The sequence below is a fragment of the Oryzias latipes genome, chromosome 4 (genome assembly GCF_053564925.1).
Source record: "Oryzias latipes strain Hd-rR chromosome 4, Olatipes_Hd-rR_3.1".
Classification (NCBI taxonomy): domain Eukaryota; kingdom Metazoa; phylum Chordata; class Actinopteri; order Beloniformes; family Adrianichthyidae; genus Oryzias; species Oryzias latipes.
Genome location: NC_136240.1, coordinates 23,972,596 through 23,991,540, shown reverse-complemented (window position 1 = coordinate 23,991,540; position 18,945 = coordinate 23,972,596). Strand labels below are relative to the sequence as shown.

At 38.7% G+C, this 18,945-nt stretch overlaps 1 protein-coding gene across 1 annotated transcript; it reads right to left on the bottom strand.

Annotated features, from left to right (window-relative positions):
* Positions 1 to 2,660: 2,660 nt before the first annotated feature.
* LOC101158097 (regulator of G-protein signaling 5) lies at positions 2,661 to 16,233 on the bottom strand. Its single transcript, XM_023954380.2, has 5 exons — positions 16,074 to 16,233; positions 15,549 to 15,662; positions 14,310 to 14,371; positions 10,621 to 10,787; positions 2,661 to 4,830 (listed from the first exon to the last, which is right to left on the bottom strand). The coding sequence occupies exons 1-5, from the start codon at positions 16,115 to 16,117 to the stop codon at positions 4,666 to 4,668; spliced, it is 552 nt and encodes a 183-aa protein (XP_023810148.1). The 5' UTR covers positions 16,118 to 16,233; the 3' UTR covers positions 2,661 to 4,665.
* Positions 16,234 to 18,945: the final 2,712 nt, after the last annotated feature.

Here is an 18,945-nt window from a genome sequence, read left to right as displayed (position 1 = left end):
TGTGTGCGGAACCGTTAACGCTGAGCAGCCCTGCCCCCCTTTAACAATCTGTGGCTGAGAGTTCTCTATTTACATGCTCTCCCGCACATACCCATTTCACCCGCAGGGTTGACATAGGTGTTGATTTTCCATCATTTCTCTTCTCCACACTTGAACATGAGCGGGTCAGGGGGGGTAAGTGTGGCAGAGCAGTGAGCTTGTGGCCCACCCAGCGTATTTTCTACATCACAAATACACTCTCAAGAGCAGACCAACTTAGTCCAGTGGAGGGTCATGGGGGTTGCTGGAGCCTATCCAGGCAGTGTACACCCTGGATGGTTTTCCAGTCTAATGCTGGGCAGATAATGAATCAATTATGTGCAATGGTTACACTCTATTTTTAAAAATTCGTTTTAGGCATAAATTGGAGATTATTAGTGTGGTTTCCACTAAAATTTCCTTTAACTGAAAGAACTCCAATAAATTGTGACAGTTTAACTTTCAAATAGGGGTTTGAGCAAAGTTTGTCAGAAATGTCACAAACCCCCTTGAGGGACCAAAGGCATGTGACCTTTTCCATTATTTCTAAGAAGTCTGCTAGTAACAGATGCATTTGTACAGACTAGTGACAGTGTTTGTCTTGGCAGTCAGTTCATCGTCTGCATCTGCTTCCGCTCGCCTCTTCAGTCATCATTGACGTCTCTCTGTTGCGCACTATGCAGACCTGTTACTTTGGGAGACGTTTATTTAAATATAGAATAACTCAGAGGAAATGCTCTTTAGGAGCTTTTTCCATTTGGAATTTTCTTTTTGAGTTTATGTAATTGGTTCACTTGTTTTTTCTTTCTTTATTTATTTAATTTTTATTGTTTTTATTTGGTACAGTTTGTTCATTTGTAAACAAACACACATACACAAGCACTCACTCACCCACACACATACCTTTATTTGGGAAAAAAATAAATAAAAAAAAGCTATAGTCCAGGAACCTTATCAGTGCTTCTGTGTTTTTTACGTCAGCCCCAGGTGGAGTTTGTGTGATGATTGTACAAATTATAAAATTTTATCTAACAGATTTTTAGCCACATGCTCCCCCTGTAAGGCAATTCTTGACAATAAAAAACAAAAGCCCACAAAATTGTAAAACCATTGCAACCATCCATCGCTTTTAACTTTCCACGATTTTTTTGGAAACCTTTTTGGTAATGTTCAGTTTTCAAGTTGTTACAAACGGTGTGTGATTCAGCCCTACATATTGTACTTTTAAAGTCATGTGACAGCATTTGAAGATTATCATTTTTGTTGCCAATACTAGCCGTTCAGTTTCATCAATCACCAAATTATTCACAAATAAACAATTGTCAGACTTTCTGAGACAGGTTTTAGACTTACTCACATACTAGAAACAAATTTTTGACAGCTTTAGAATGTTCTCAATGGACTGACAAACTATGTTAACACAACGCACATTCGTGACCACTTCCAATGAAAAGTTTATGTAAACGTTTGTAAATGTGCGTTTTGGCTTTTTGCTTTCAACACTCTTGCATTCTTTCATAGTTACATAAGTTTTTACGATCCTTTTCAGGCTCAACATACAAGACCTGCAGCCATTGAACGCGCGTTGAAAGTGAAACTAGATTGAACTTTGAACTTGAAGTGTTTGTGTGTATTGTTGTAGTATTGTGTGAGTCAATGTTGTAAAGTGAAGGGGTGGAGTGTGAGTGTGTGTGAGGACTGGTATATTATAACACTGTAGCCTTTTAGTTTCAGAGAATACAGGCTTGTTCTATTGTGTTCTGAATCCTGATTGGCTGTAGACTCTTGTGACTCAATAGTGTTTCTCCTGTACAGATTGAGTTCAGCTAGCCAAAACATCTAGTTATTGTAAAAAATAGAACTGACCACTGCATAGACTTCATCTATTGCAGATTGCAAGGTATATTTAGAATGCAACTCTCACAATGAACGAGGGACAACTCTACTATTAAGTACATTCTCTCAGTGGTGAGCTTTGCTGAAAAAAGATTTTGTTCTTCACTAGGCATTCTAAAATCTGTTTTTTTCTGATTTAAAAAAGTTAATACTGGCTTAAAAAATATCGTCAACTTACATATTTTAGCTTATTCCACGCGTCAAGCCACCTACTGCTTTAAGGGGAACTCGCCTGACTCCAGCAAACATTTAGTTTGAACCCAGCTTCAAACAGGAAGTCATGTGTTTTGGTGGTGAAAACAATTTCTGTGATGGTGCACTGAAGAGCTAAAAACAGGCTGTGTGAGCAGGCTATGGGAACTTTGCTTTATCATGCAGTGAGACCTCAGAAACATAGAAAAATATTATCACGGATCATGCCACCATTTGGCACTGATTTAGCAGTCAAATGTCCTCATCCTTAATGAGATTCCACATTGTTTTCGAACATTATTTTGTCATCTTAATGCAACATGCTTGATGATCTCTACAGCAGTAGGAACAGGGTTATAACACACGTATGCACTTAAACTTGTTGAGTCTACAGAAAAAAAACAAAGTGACAATAAGGGGTCTGGTGTGTGGTCCTTTATGAACAGCGAAAAAACCTGAGTCGGTGCCACGCTAACGTCATGGCTTCCATTGTGGTATTTATAATAACTTATAAGGTATTTACACATATGTATAAATAAATACATCTTCAGGAATTGTATGCATATATATATTTTTATGTCATCCACTTCAAGACGTACATGCAAGGCTACATTCATAATGCATATCCAGTGCTGTTAAAGCCTTTATTGACAATGTTATCTTTCAAATAGGATGATTTATTTTTCAGTTTTTAAAGTCTAGGTTGTGACACCAGAGTGGTCAATCTGTGTCACAAGAAGATCTTTACCTTGTTTTCTCCTGAGAGTATGTCAAATGAATTGGAGAACAATAAGGACTTAAACTGCTGAATATGTCAATAATGTTGGTTAAAATATGAGTAAAAGAGTAAATAAAATCACATTTAATAATGATTGGTACATTCTAAGTACAACTATTGTGACATTTTAACATTGCATACCAACTTAAAGTAGTCTTCTGAAAAGCATGATGCTGGTTAATAGTTATTGGTGACATTATAAAGGGTTAAATAGCCTTATCTGGTTGAAGACATTAACCAAAATCTATGAAAGAATCAAGTGTTGTTTAAAGTGAATTTTAACACAGAAAACAGTTTTTTTTTTACTATGATGTTATGTAATAAAATGATCTGATGGATGATTAGTAATTATATTACCGGTGCTACTCTGATGGGGGATGCCAAGTGCCTGAGCCATTCAAGTTCTTTCTTCCCATATTTTCATCTGAACACATATACATCTTTGTTATTGTCACATGGGAAAAATAAAAAGGTCTTTCGTATAAAGCTGCAGCTCTGTTTACAACTTCTTCTGAGATTCCCTCCAACTTGGTTTTCCCATCTTAACAACTTGCAGTGCAGTGACAGCCAAGGAGCTGCACTGCTGAGCCAACTAGTCAGCAGTCTCCTTAAGGGATGGCTCCCACAGGAAGGTTCACAACCCAAAAGGTGGGCTTTGATCCAAGTCCAAATGTTGCTTTTGTGCGATTGTGAGGGATCGGTACGAACGGTTACGTGATGATCGTTAGACATGCAGTGTTGCACCATGAGTCTATTTTTGTGCAGTAGAGAAAATGTGCTGAAAATATGTGGTTCCTAAGAACTTCAGAACTCCTGACATCAATCTGTGCAGTCAAAGTAAACAAGCTCGTGTGGTGCAGGCACTATGAAACATGTGTGTTTTCTTGTATAAAAACCCCCAGCAAGTCTTCAATGGGGAAAACAACTCAACCATTGACTGTGCTTTGTTTAAGGAAGATTCTACACATTTAAGATGAACCAACAGATCAGATTTATCCCAAAAGTCTTAAATGTTTTATTGTGAGAAACCCCCACCTATCTCAAATTCTGGATGTCCGTGTTCAGACATGCATTAACTCTGTGATTTATATAAATGTGATCAAATTGAATGGCTTTAGTGTGCTTAGGGGAGGATTTATGGTGCGGAGGCAGCCTTGAATTGGAGCTAATCCAAGCATGTGAGCAAAACTGACTGCCACACTCATAAGGTGTGTGACGGTTTATCTTTTTTACAGAACAAGATGATGACAAAATCCTCCTGCTTTGTTTCCTTTCTTTAGCTTGCTGGCAGACCAATAAAGCAGGAACTATGACATTTTGGATTTTCCTTAAAAAGTGAAAGCATCATTTGATACAAGTTGCAAAAATAATTCTTTTGGCCAAGTTTTCTATTCAAAGCAGATAATAGAAACACACTTGTTACATTTGCAACTTTCTTTCTCTTCAGGCCAATTTATGGTCGAATACATTTCAAAGTGGTTTAGACATTCAAAATTTGACATTTGATTTTCTCAGTGGACCTAATTTTGCTGGCACTTTAGGAGGTCAGGTGGGGAGTCTGGGCCATTTCAAATTGCAGTTGTACATTTTAACTGATTTCGTTTGAAATTGAAACCGGCTGTCTTGACCAAAAAGAAAAAAAAAAGTCCTCAAAGTGTTGAATACCATTTAAAGTTTATTGAAGGGGTTTAAAGCTGTAATTCCTTTTTGACGAAAACTAAAAACTGCTTGTTTGAAACAACCCCACCTCCCCACCCCAGCTCCTCAAACTCTTGTTTGGCTTAGTTGACCAGGAGCTCCTGGTACTGCTCAGACCGGAGGAAGCGAGCGAAGGAGTCTTTTTCCATCAGGGCGAAAATCCTCTTCTGAGCCAACTCAAAAGTGGACGGGGAGAGATCCACCAGATTTCTCAGGGTCACATCCTTGGTGAAGTGATCGATGTTCACCTGCAGAGAGGAAATAATCACATTACATTAAACAAACACTTAAAAAGATGCCCCTAAGATAGGTAAGTCTGTCACAAAAAACATAATTTAAAATAATTTATTAAATATTTATGCTAAATAAATAAAAAAGAAAAAGTAGTAATCACAATAACTGGGATATGGTAAGAAAATATCAATTCTGATCTTCAAGATGAGCAAATATTTCATTAAATACTGAAATATTAGGAAAAGGTTTATTGCAAAATGATAAAAGTTGACATTTACAACCAGGTGAAACTGTTAAAAGTCAGGCTGAGTACCATCCCAGTGATAACGATGGAAGACTGATGAGAGATTTCAAGAGTATTCATGAACTCCTAGAAACTGGATCTTGTCAACTGTACTTTGCCTCGAAGGAGGCACACTTTTCTCCAATCTTTTGAAGTCCCCCTGTAATCATCTTTTGATCTATTATAAAAGCATTTCCAGTGGTCGTTTATGATTATGCTGTTTTTAAACAAAATTTTAAAAAACTGTGTCGTTTTGAGGACCTAGTTTCTGAAGAGCGGCAGGAGTTCATCAGAACTTTGCCTCTGAGTTGATGTTGGGACTCCCAACCTAACATTAGAAAAACGTAACAAAAATGGCGAGCAACATTGGAATGATCCAGCGGCACAGGTTTGAGCCAGATGCCAGCTCAGATGAGGAAAACAACGATGAACATGGATCTATTAATCTGTTAGTGGATGCTGATTGTAGTACTGCTGATTGTAACTTCTACGCCACAACTACAAGCTTTTTTAAACAGCATTTTTGTCTGGTCTTAATTTACAACAATTTTAATTATTATTTTTTTTTCCATTTTAAGCTTAATTTTCTTTATCCTCCACAACATGAGTAAAATGCCTATAGATCATGTCAGAAACACCAAAACACAAATTTAATCAGAATGGGTCTTTAAAGTGCTCAGACTGCTCAATATGATATGTCACAGATCATACTTTTTTGGTACATAAATTGCAGGAACCTTTTTCATTTTAAACATAACAGAATTAAAAATAGTCAGAAAATTACATTTGTCAGCAAATATTTTACCGTACATTTTGGGTGTCAACTCACTAAAGCATCATTATAGCATTATAATGCTTATAACATCTGAGTACTGCGCTTCTACATATATTTTTTGGAATAATTTCACTTGCTGCTTTTTTTTAAATTAATGTTTCATTAAATAATGAGTACTTTAGTCCTAATACACAATTTTTTCAATGTCTTTTAACAATCTTAGTTAGTTATATAATAATATAAAGGTAGACAGTGTAGACATTAATGTATGGTGTAAAACTGATTGGCAATGCAGTGTTAGGACTTGTGTTTACAATTTTCTTTGGTGTATAGTTTTAAAGTCTTAAAGATGGCTTCTAAAATTGATGTTCAGAATTTTTACACATCATATATGACCTCAAAAAAAAAAGGGATTTCAGACTTTTTTTTTTTTGGTTTAAGCTCAAAACTGTGGTTTATTGATAAAAGACAATTTTTGTACTAAGTGTCAAATAATGAAGATAAAAGGTGTAAATGTTTGGAATGGATGCCCGAGGATGGACTTTGCATGTCTATGGTTAGAATACAAAGCAGGTGAAACACATAAAGCATTAACGTTTATGTCAAAGGGAGCAACTACTCCTTAGATGTACTGTTCCATTAGAAGTAATCCTCCATTGAGGTTTTCTTTGGCTTCACTGTTGCAGCATGGAAATAAATATTTCAAAAGTGAACATTTATATTAGCATCCTCTAAGTCTTTGACTTTTTCAGGTCATGTCTGAGTAAAAATGCCAACATCTCCCTCACTCCAAATCACTTTCTTAAGCTTATCTCTGATGTGGTTGTGAAGGCAACAGATAAGCTGTTCCTGAACCAGCCCTGAGGCCGGTTTCCATTGAGGCTGTGTGCTAAAAGGTGTGTAGGAGGTTTGCCGACCTCACGTTTTAACCTGGTCACCTGGCTCCACTTTCTGCAGAGAGGGAGAGGCTTCACTCAGTCTCTCGTAGATTTTTCCGAATGCAAACTGAGCCGGCTTGCTTGGGCAACTCATTTAGTGAACCTGCTTTTCTGCCCCTGTTGTTTCTGTCATCCTGAGCTCAAAACCAAAACCCCATAAAAGCTACCAAATCAAAAGTTTTGCCATGAATCTTAGCAACCCTGATATAGACCAGATATGTCTCCATAGCCCCCTCCCCACTCCTTTATACACACTGACAAAACAAAGACATTTCAAGTCTTCACCTAAGGTAGCCCTTCTTTCCGGGCCCAAGGACGACAGCCTTATCTTTTTCCGACAGTTCACTTCAGAATTAAAGCAGAGAATTCTCACCAAACATCTTCACTTTAACAAAGAGGATCACATCATCTGCAAAATTTGGATTTTTATTAGCTTTAATGACCAAGTTAGCATTTTGGAATTAGTGTCCTTAAACTGATGACAATCCATTGTAAAGCCATTTGAAAACAAATTTTAATCAGACTCAAACTCAAACTCAAACTTTATTTATTTATATAGCGCCTTTCATTTTGGTTAAAAACACAAAGCGCTTAACATAAAAACAGATAAAACAGTCATAAAAAATGAAAGTTGTTCAAAACAGAAAACAAAGGACAATCCCACAAAGAAGGTACCCCTCCCTCACCACCCCCCGCCCCCATCCCCACCCACCCAGTTACCCCAGTAGAACAGTGAACAGAAACAAATAACTGCAGTTGAAGAAGGTCTGGGTTGGTACTGCTGTGAGGAAACGATATCATGGGGATCCATTCATTCCAAGGCCCAGCCGGACCACAGGGGCCATTACCGCAGCGCCCGCCCAACACAGGGCAGCCCAGGGCCCCATCCATGGCTATTAGACCACAGAGTGGGACCCCAGCCCGCCCAACCGGAACGGGCACCACAGCAACGGCACGCCCTACAGGTCAAGCTGGTGGTGCCCAAGAACGATGGATCCCCCAGAGGAAACACTGGAGTAAAAAACATCAGAATAAAAAATAAAAATGATCATAAAATAACAACAATAAAAATAGAAAAAGATAAAAAATAAAATAAGATAAAAGAATGTTAGTAATTAAAAAATAAAAAAACGTCAGTGATTAAAACATAACCTAAGTATCATTGGTAAAATAACAATAAAAAGAATTGCATATTAGAAACAAAGATAATAATAGTCCTTACAAGAAAATAAATAAATAGATAAATAAATAAATATGTAAATAAATACCTCAATTAATAAATAGATGAATAATAAAAGACATAAGGAATGATCAAAGTCATATAAAAGCCAGACTAAAAAGGTGGGTCTTGAGCCTCTTCTTAAAAACCTCAGGGCACTTTTATACATGTTTGATCCACACCAGAGATCATTTTCTTATGATATGCTTTGTTTAGTGGACGTTGTTTCTCTTTCGGCTTTTCCCATCAGGGGTCGCCACAGCGAACGAGTTGCATGGTAAACTTGGCAATGTTTTACGCCGGATGCCCTTCCTGACGCAACCTTCTCAAAGCAACCGGGCTTGGGACCGGCACAGAAGTAGTTTAGTGGACATTAGTTGTTATCTGAATTGGGTGTGGACAAAATAAGCAAACTCAGGTCTGGTAAAAAAATGAGGGTTTTAGCTATTTAAAGGTGAATCCTGGAAAGTTCAGCAACAATGTCAATGCAGACTAACTATCTGGTGGATCACTGAGCAAAGAAATCCAAAAAGGGATGTGACAACAGCATAAGCACTGAGTGTCAGTCAGAAAAATGGATAAAAGATGTATTTTTTGCAAACATGCTTTAGCTAGGACATAAAGACAGGAAGTGTTGTACTTTAGAGCAGTGGTCCCCAACCCCTGAGCCGCCGACCAGTACCAGTTCATGGGACAGTTGGTCCCAGGCCACAGAGAAAAAAACACGTTTTCTGTTTTATTTATAAATAACGGAAAAGGACTATTGGTTGGCCTCGAAGAGATTCTGGCAAACCGTCCGGTGCCTCAGGAGGGGAAAGCAGTTCTCTGCAGGCACCGTTCTCATGCAGGTGGGGAGCTGTTGACTTCGACTGGAGATATTGTCGGGCTCTGGAAGGAATACTTCGAGGATCTTCTCAATCCCACTGACAAGCAGAGAATGAGCACTTTGGGATGAGGCTGTCTATCACCCAAGCTGAAGTCACTGAGGTAGTCAATGAGCTCCACGGTGGAAAGGCTCCGGGAGTAGACGAAGTCCGCCCTGAGTACCTCAAGTCTCTGGATGCTGTGGGAGTGTCTTGGCTGACACGTGTCTGCAGCATCGCATGGTAGTCAGGAACTGTACCACTGGATTGGCAGACAGGGGTGGTGGTTCCCCTCTTTAAGAAGGGGGACCGTGGGTGTGTTCCAACTACCGGGGAATCACACTCCTCAGCCTCCCTAGGAAAGTCTATGCCAGGGTACTGGAGAGAAGAGTCCATCCGATAGTCGAACCTCAGATCCAGGAACAACAGTGCGGTTTCTGTCCTGGATCATCTGGGAGTATGGGATCCGGGACGCCTTACTAAGGGCTGTCCGGTCTTTGTATGACCGGAGCAAGAGCTTGGTTCGCATAGCACTGTTCCCAGTGCATGTTGGACTCCGGCAGGGCTGCCCTTTATCTATGGTCACCTATGGTCATGTGCTTTGGGTCATGACCGAAAGAACGAGGTCCCAAATACAAGCGGCGGAAATGAGCTTCCTTCGTAGGCTGGCTGGGTGCTCCCTTAGAGATAGGGTGAGAAGCTCGGTCACCCGCGGAGAGCTCAGAGTAGAAACACTTCTCCTCCACATCGAAAGGAGCCAGTTGAGGTGGCTCGGGCATATAGTGCGGATGCCTCCTGGACGCCTCCCTGGGGATGGCATGTCCCCCAGCCCAAACATCTTGATGTGTCATACGGGTTAGCTCTACTGCCTCACGAACACCAGAAACCGAATGTCAGCAGGACATTCCAGGCATGTCCCACTGGACGGAGGCCCCGGGGAAGACCCAGGACAGGGTGGAGAGACTACGTCTCTCGGCTGGCCTGGGAACGCCTTGGGGTCCCCCCAGAGGAGCAGGAGGAAGTGGCCGGGGAGAGGGAAGTCTGGATATCATTGCTTAGACTGCTCCCCCCGCGACCCGGTCCCGGATAAGCGGAGGACGATGGATGGATGGATTCTGAAAGAAGTTTTATTTTGGAAAACTACAGGATTCTCCCCAACATATCTGACTCATTCTTGATGCATGTCAAGATGCTCGGTCACGTGTCGAAAATACATCCAGTACTGTCTTAAAGCAGCAGCATAGACTGCTAGATTAAAACCCCCAATCTAGCAAAGCTAAAAAATTCATATTTGCAAAGTTTTTTTGGTGTGGAAACAGAAGAAGAGCCTTTGACTTCAAGATAAAAGAAAGATGCATTCAATGGCCAAAAACCAGGACTCTACTCCAAATGTGGATTGATTGTGACAGTTTTTCCCACACGCCAATATCTTAATACATAATATTCATCAACTGCTGCTAATAAAAGTTTCACGTGTACAATTATATTTAATGAATACCAGTTTTGGTGACTTTTTTTTGGTTGGAACTCATTTTGGGACTAGGGTTCTCCCTTGAAATGAACCAATGCTTTAAGCATCCGATGCTTTCACAGGGTTCAGCCCATTCAATCATGAAGCAAATTGAGCCATTGAAAGCTGTTTCAGCATTCCCATTGAAAGTGTCTGCTCGTCAGTGTGAAAACACAGTTAATGAAAATGATTCGAAACAAAAGAGAAATATCTGACCTCTCTGGGTCCTTCAGACTGGATGAAGTCCTCATAGATCTTCTTGGCCTTGGCTGCCATTTTCACTGGGTTTTTGGTCTTCTTGAAGTCCTCACAGGCCATCCAGAACTCAATGTTCTCATCACTGAACTCAGACTGCAGGAAGCTGCGGAAAGCAGTCAGACCATCTAAAGGAGAGGATGTGAGAGGAAAATATGTTTGAAGAACTTTTCAGAGATGCAGGGAATTTTTATTGTTTTCTATTTGCAGTGAACATGCATACAATCAAGTTTAAAAGGAAATCACAGACACTGAATGAAAATGTATCCTGTAAGTACAAATCTGCTTTGACTTCATAAAAACACAATGAATTTATGGATAAGAAACAATTACTGATGTACTTTACCACCTTTCACCCAGTAAATTTTCCCGATAGATAAATTAAATGAAGATTTCTATTTATAAAAATGGCTCTAATCCATATATAACCTGTCCACAACATGCAAGTCACAGCCCAAACATCTTGATGTGTCATTCAGGTTAGCTCAACTGCCTCACGATCACCAGAAACTGAATGTCAGCAGGAGCATATTTCCATTACAGTTGACTCAGGTTTGAACTAAGCTGCAGTGAAACATTTACAAAGCTGACATCAAGAAGGCCTTCAATTGATTTATGGAGTTGGCATTGTTGCGCAGATCTGGTTTGAAAAGGTCGCATGTGATTTTCAGAGGTAAAGTAGTGGAAACTTTTTCTAAACTGAGGTCTAAATTACAGAAAATTGTTGCTGTAGAAAGAGTGAGCGCTTATATGTAATGTTTTTCCTTCTCTTTTTAAAGAACGCCGAACAATGTATGAAATAGAAAAAAATGAAATAAAACAAATAGTGACCTTTGTAAAAAACACTAATTAATGGGATGCGTTTTGCATTTCAAATACAATCTATTTTCGTGAAATAGACAAAAAACTTCTATGAAAATGTTTAAACATAACAAAGGCCACACACTTCAGTCAAGGGTATTGTAGTTGAACACAATGCTTGTGAGAGCGGCAATTGTCTGAAAAGCATGTGCTGCAGATGATAAGAGCTCTGGGCTGGCTTCAGGCTTTATCTTCCATCTAAATGGGCTAGCCTGGATCAAAATAGCATTTAGCTGTAATCAAGCTCAAGTTCTTTTTTTTCAAACAAACCTTTAGTACAAGGACACACAAAATGCGGACACTCATTCACACACCTTTTATGCTCAAATGTTTTTTTTTGTGGGGACACATTTGTCTGTGGTTTCAAATTTCAACAAAAAACAAACAAACAAAGAAAACCCAAATGTGTGTCATAAAAACGGTTACAATGGTGTTTCCTGTCATTTTATGTAATATGTTGCATTGAAAGCAACACAAGTGGGGACAGTTTCCAGAAATTGAATACCTGCTCTGGCAATAATCATTTTTTTGGTGTTTTTAAAATGGCATTGTGGCATTTTTCTCATAACAGAGGACATGTATAAAGAAAATTCATCTTTTACTGAATATTTCTTGATTTATATGGTTGTGAATCAGGAACAGACGGAAAAATGCCATTGGAAAAAGCTTGTAGGAGCTCCCTGCTCCACTACATTCTCAATTTTCTTCTTCTGACCTGGTATCTGGCTCAGAACTGGATAGCTCCAATATTGCTCAACATTTTTGTTGGACCGGTAATGTTAGGTGTGGGTTGTGAGGGGCTTTAAGCTAGCGGGAGTAAGTGTAAACAGATGGATGATGGGAAATGAGGACGGGCTTACTCCACGCCAACTGTCCATCACACAACTTAGAGGTGAATTTCGAATGAATACCTGTCACTCTGTAGAATATGTCTTGGAAAATGATGCATCTATTTTCATTGTATCTAAAACAGTGTAATGATTATTAAAAGGCAATTGGAAATATTTTTAAAACAGATCTATTTAGAGAGAAGTACCAGATGTTCCAGAATCTGGACAATCAGTCTTTAGCAGGAGCAGAGCTATGAATCAACTCAGATGGAACCATTTGGACTTCTCCTTAGAGATGTTACCACAACACACACAACCTTTACGGTCCGGTGTACACGCACAGATGCATACAAGCATTAATCAAAGCATGCAAACACAAGACAAACATATCTGTTGTAGCTGAAGGAGCCACTTAGGAAGGTCTTTTGCCACCCACTGAGCTCTGCAGGGAAGAGGCTTCACTGTGCACATAAAGCAGCCGGTCACTGACAGCTGTGTGTGTGTCTCCATGCACTGCCGGGACATAAGTCACTTATTAGTAGAGTGGAGCTAATAAAGTTAGACCAGTTTGAACTTTGACCACTCAGGGACTAGGATTTGGTAGTGACGTGTCAAATTTTAAACGGTAGTCAAGGAAGTGCCAATCATTTTGTATTTGGAGGAGAAATTAATAATTGCGGTTTGTGCCCAGCTGGAATTATTTGACACCAAGTATGTCATATATCAGAATAGAGCTGTGAACGAGAAAGCCAGGAGCAAGATTCGCAAGATTTACACTGGTTTGTCACTCCACATCATGCCCCTTGAGCTGTAGGGGGCGGAGATACGCTGGTAAACAGAAGAAAAAGAAGCCTGTCTCTGCTTGTCAAGTGTGAACACCGTGGGCTAAACATGCGATCGTGAAAGTGCGTTACATCCCTGGTGCGTCTGTAGCATAATAAGCAGACAGTCGGCATTTGGATCTGACACTAACACTGCTAGCATAATGGACACCACAGCCTCAGACTGTATAAAGTTATGATGGTGTATGCGTTGTTTTTGTATCCCAGTCACAAATCCACAGAATAAGCCACAGAGACTGAATAACTGCATTCCATGGCTTTGTTGACAAAATTGTTCTTGATGGTTGTGTTAGATAACTGCTTAAGAGTTTAAATATGAAAGGATGTCAAAACAGATAAAAAAACCCCAATTTTCTTCACTAAATGCACTTTTCCAGGGTTTTTGAGGAATAAAAGAAATAATTTGTTTTTACCTGATTGAAGCAAAAACAAAACACAACTTAGTTAAATAACTTTTAAATATATCTTTTTTTCTCATTGCTTAGACCTAGCTTTAGGGCAAAAGTGAGTAAAAATGAATGGATTTCACAGCAGTGATGCCCTGCTGCCTACATACCAGCTCCATAAAAGCAGCGTTTTTATGCCAGGCAGGAGAAAAAAACATCAGAGACCATCACTGTGGACGTCCATTAATCTAAGAAAGGCTGCGGGGCCATGTCCAAACAATTTGGAGTCCGTCAATGTACAGTGAGAAAGATTATTCACAATCAGAAAGCTTTCAAGGCTGCTGCAGTGCTCCCAGCAGCTGATCTTCCATGTAATCAGATCAGGCGTCCAAAAAAAAAAAAAAAAAAAAGGAACTTCATCAACATGTGGGTACTGTACATTTGAACAACAAAGGAAGAAGTCAAGAATACTCATGGATTACAGACCAACAGAGAGGTTACCAGAACTCTTCCCAAATGGATTAGTCATGCAGGTCTGCCCATCTTAAGTTGTACTTTTGAAGATTTTCAAACTACACATTTTGCGTTGTCTCACATTACTTTCAATCAGAAAATGTTCCTCATTTTTCAGACTGAATTTTTGAGCTCCTTTTGGGAACTGATGGTTTGTGGTTTTTGGAAGAAGAACACTGAGCAAGTGCATGAATATAAAAAAAGAGAAAAAGACGTACAGTTGTTATTCAGAACCCGGTCCAGACTCTCACGCCACTGAGCAGCCTCTTCATGGGTAGGCCTACACAAACAAAATAATCACAAGAAAATCTTTTTAAAAAATGTCAACATATATATTTGTTGCTCAACAAAAGACAATCAAGTGAAGTGGTAGCATATTGGTATAAAAATTTTTTTCGTTTCTCCTATTGATCTAATCCTGGAAAGCTTTTACTTTTATTGTATCCAGGGGTGGAGCTATGAGGGGGCAAGGGGTGGCAGCTGCCCCCTCCCGGCAAAAAGCTTTGCCCCCCAATTTTTGAGTCAATTATTGACTCAAAAATTGACTCAAAAAATTATTGACTATATAAAGATTAAGAAACCATCAATCCAGCTTCTTAAAGCATAGCAAAAAAATAATAATAAATGGAGTATTTTTAAATAAAATTCTGAGCCCCTCAAATTATTTGCAACACCCCTGTACTGTGTATGCTTGCCTATTGGGGCCGTCAGCACCCTGGCCTTAGCCAAAATCTGCGCTTTTTCCATGCTATGGAAGAGAGAATTTTTTTTGTGTGTGGAAAATATAACAATAAATCATCAATAATAAAGCTATTATAAATGTATATTTTTTAATCCTTCCAATCCGCAGTTCTCATTTGTCACCCTTTCAAAGTCTTCTGCCCCCTTCTCGCCACCCCCCCAAGTATAAAATGTTCCAGCTTCGCCAAAGATTTTATCTAAAATTGTTTATAGAAGGGAATTTCACTGACCTGAAAGTGGTGTTGTCAATTTTCATTTATAAATTACAAAAACATTTTGCAACATTTTCTTTTTTTCTTTCTTTCAGTTTGATTATTAGTGAAGATTATCCCTAGTTCACAAGGTCAACACCTCAAGTTTCCACATTTACAGGTAACAGAGATGTGATTCTGAGCTGCGGGTGGGAGGGCTGCAGCTCCTGTGACCTGTTGCTGAGCCAAACTACATACAAAAGATCTTAAAAGTAAGAAAAACAAATAGCACAGCCTCAGCTTGAGCTCTCTTTGCTCTCCGACTAGAATGCATCGTGATTTAGGGGTTACCTAAAGGTAACAGTTTAATATCCTTTTGAAAAATGGGTCTCCAGGCGGTCTTTTAGAGACGTCTGTTGTGTGTCTGTGGAGGCCACTGGCCTACTTTGATCTTTACATCGCCTCGATTCTACCACTTTTCCTTTGCCTGTCTGATCATTTGTCTCTTTGGATGAAAACACTCACTTCTGAAGCTTCTCCGGCTTCTTCTCAGTCTTCTCAGGGTAAGGGATGATGAGGTCGATGGCATTTTCAGGCTTGTTCAGAAAAACTCCCAATTTTGTCTTGATCTCTTTAGCCCTAGGTGGGAAACAAGAACACATGATTAAAGTCCAAAATTCTGCAAGTTTAATACTTTTATTTTGAAAAAATGACTACATTTTAAAAAAATCCTCAGGAGTTTAATCTCTTAATTAAATATCTTCCTTTAGTGTCTGCAGATTAAAACTTTTGTGACCTTTTTTGATTTAATGCATTTTGTCCATAACTGAACAAACAGAATGTAAACTGCTTGTTAAATTTAAAAGAAAAAAAAAATCAACATTCAAATAAAAAGTCTCTGTTGATAAAGCATAATAGTAAAATAAACTTCCACTTGACTATAACTACAAATAAAGAACGCTTTCTCTTCTATATAAAGTTCTATAACTTCTATATAAAGTTCAGATCAGACAAGACAGGTAAAACATAGCACAGTGTCATCATTCTCACCTTTCCAGGCAGGTCTGAGGTAATGCAGCTAATCCTTTACACATTTTTCCAAAGCGTTCAAGTTGCGATGTTCAAGAGTGATTTCAGTTTTCCTGCTTGCCAGCTGTGAGTCTCTGTGAGTTTCTTCTGCTTTCTGACTTCGGCTTCCAGCTCAGAAGGAGTTTTATACAGACGCCCTTTGGGCTGTGGGCCAGCAGCTAAGCCAATCAGACTGGAATGTGTGCAGCAGCAGCAGATGAGAGGCCTGCCTGATGAAGGATATGCTGGTTGTTGGCTTTAAAGGGTTTTAATTAGAACACTGATCTTACAGCAGTCATTGGGTTTACAATTGTTGTACATGTTATTATTCTGTTATAGCTCTAATTTGAACCAGATTTTCACCACTGGCTTCTCTAGTGCCACAACAATAAAAAAATCTATCCAGAAAATAGTCAAAGTTAGTCGCATGTATTACTCTAACCATAACAATAACCCTTCTCCGGGTCTTAGCAGGCGTTTAATAAAATGGCATGTAAATAGTCTCTTTCTTTTAAAAGAAAACTCTACAGTTTTGGATCTTAAAAAACAATAGCTACATAAAATGCATTTCAGGAGACAAGAAATACATCTAAATCAATTACATTTGATTACTTTTACCTTCAGTTTAAGAAGACCAGAGCTTATTTTAGAAACTGCAGGTTTGCAGCTCCAGTGTCAGATTTACTTTCATTGATGAACGCCAGACTCCTGCTAAACAGATTTAAAAGCTAGTCAAGTGTTTACATTTGTGTTTAACGTGGCCTGGACAAATTTTAGGGCATGTCCAGATTTCATCTGTGATGGATGATCAAAAACAGAGCAAGCTGACACTTCAAACTGCTATTTTCCTCTAAAACTTTATTTTTTCCCGTTTATGTAACAGCAGATCTTTTTATCATGGCCAACAGCAGTCAAGGACTGCAAGGAGCATATTGTTTTCGTAATGACAGTAAAAATAAAAACTCAAGAAGATACAAAATGCCCTAATAAGATCTCAAAAAAAAAAAATACAGAATTAGAAAATGAATGAATTGAATTATGAACACAGTGGGGAAAAATATTTAGTTAGGCACCAAATGAGCAAGTTCTACAACTTAAAAAGATGAGAGAGGGCTGTAATTTTCATCATAGGTTCACCTTAACTATGAGAGACTTCATGAGCAAAAAAAAACAAAAAAAAAAAAAACAAAAAAAAAACTGGAAAATTTCGTTGTCTGATGTTTAGAGAAGTTATTTGTAAATTAGGCTGGAAATGAGTATTTGGTCAGTAACATAAGTTCAACTCCATACTTAGTTATATACCCTTTGATGGCAATGAGAGCAGTCAAATGTTTTGTGTAAGTCTTCACAAGGTTTTCACAAACTGTATCTGGTATTTTGGCCAATTCCTCCATGCAGATCTCCTCTAGAGCAGTGATGTTTTGGTGCTGTCACTGGGCAACGTGCTCTTTCAACTCCCTCCAAAGATTTTCTATGGGGTTGAGATCTGGATTCTGGCTAGGCCACTCCAGGACCTTGAAATGCTTCTTACGAAATCACTCCGTCATTACCCAGGCAGTGTGTTTGGGATCATTGTTATGCTGAAAGACCCACATTTCATCTTCAATGCCCTTGCTGATGGAAGAAGGTTTTCCCTCAAAATCTGATGATATATGGCCCCATTCATTCTTTCCTTTATACGGATCAGTTTTTTTCTCATTTTGTCTCTCATAGTTGAGGTATACCCATGATGAAAATTGCAGGCCTCTCTCATTTTTTAAGTGGGAGAACCTGTACAATTGGTGGCTGACTAAATACTTTTTTGCCCCACTGTATCTACACATTTGCGTCCATCACTTTAATTAAAACAATAGTCTATAAAAAGCTGATTTTAGGATCAGGTCAACATTTGTCTGTGTAGAACATGTCTTAATACAATTATTTATAATTTAGTTCAACCTGTCTTTCAGTTATAAAATCTTTAGTGCAGAGAAAACATACATAATTATGCAAATCCAGTTGAATTAGTTCAGGTCTTCCAAGGCATTGGCTCTCTGCTGATCAAACTGAAATAAACAAAAACATGTGTAGTACAATCTAGTTTAGTGATTTTTTATGGGTCCAGAAGTGGCTGCCGTTAGAAAATAATAGATCCTCTTTATGTAAGTGTTGATAAAAAGATACACTTGCAAAATTTACTGTAAGAAGAACTAAAAAAAAGAAACTAAGCTAGTAAAATAGCTAAACATAAAACATACATGTCGTTTTAATGTGCCTTAACAACACAGGGGGGTATACCAGAACCCTGAACTCTGGCTGAGATCCGCCTGAACTTGCTTACTATGTCGGTTCCAAAAGACCGCATATGAGTTGGTGTAATTACACTCGACTTGGTACCCTGGGTAAATGCGCGTGCACGCCAAGTACATTAAGGCATTCTCAATGGATCGCCGATTTCCGGAGTCACCATGCAAATGCGTGGAGAAATAAAGAGAGCGCTATACTTCAGTAAGATGGAGTTGGAGATTTTTATGACGGCGTATGAAGATTATACGCCCATCAACAAAGTAATACGGCTGCATCAGCAAAAGACAGAGTTTCTGCTTGGAGAAAAATAACAGACAAAGTAAACGCATGAGTTTCTATCTCATTTCCATTTTCATTGTGACGCATGTAGATATACAACTTCTCCAACTTAAATGAATTTATTCAATTGGTAACAAGTAACTGAGTTAAATTTTAATCAACCTAATTTCTTCTGTTTATCCAACTTAAAAGTGTTTATACAACTCAAATTTACATATTTATTTATCTAAATGTCATTTTACTTTAATTTAATTAAATGTTTTTCCATCTTAATTTATTCTACTTCTTG

What these genes read in the sequence shown, in the direction of transcription:
- LOC101158097 (XM_023954380.2), bottom strand. Translation starts at nt 16,117, where the DNA reads ATGTGTAAAGGATTAGCTGCATTACCTCAGACCTGCCTGGAAAG. An exon ending in CCTCAGACCTGCCTGGAAAG is followed by an intron (nt 15,663 to 16,073) that starts GTGAGAATGATG and finishes TTTCCCACCTAG; the next exon opens with GGCTAAAGAGATCAAGACAA. An exon ending in CCGGGTTCTGAATAACAACT is followed by an intron (nt 10,788 to 14,309) that starts GTACGTCTTTTT and finishes CCTCTCCTTTAG; the next exon opens with ATGGTCTGACTGCTTTCCGC.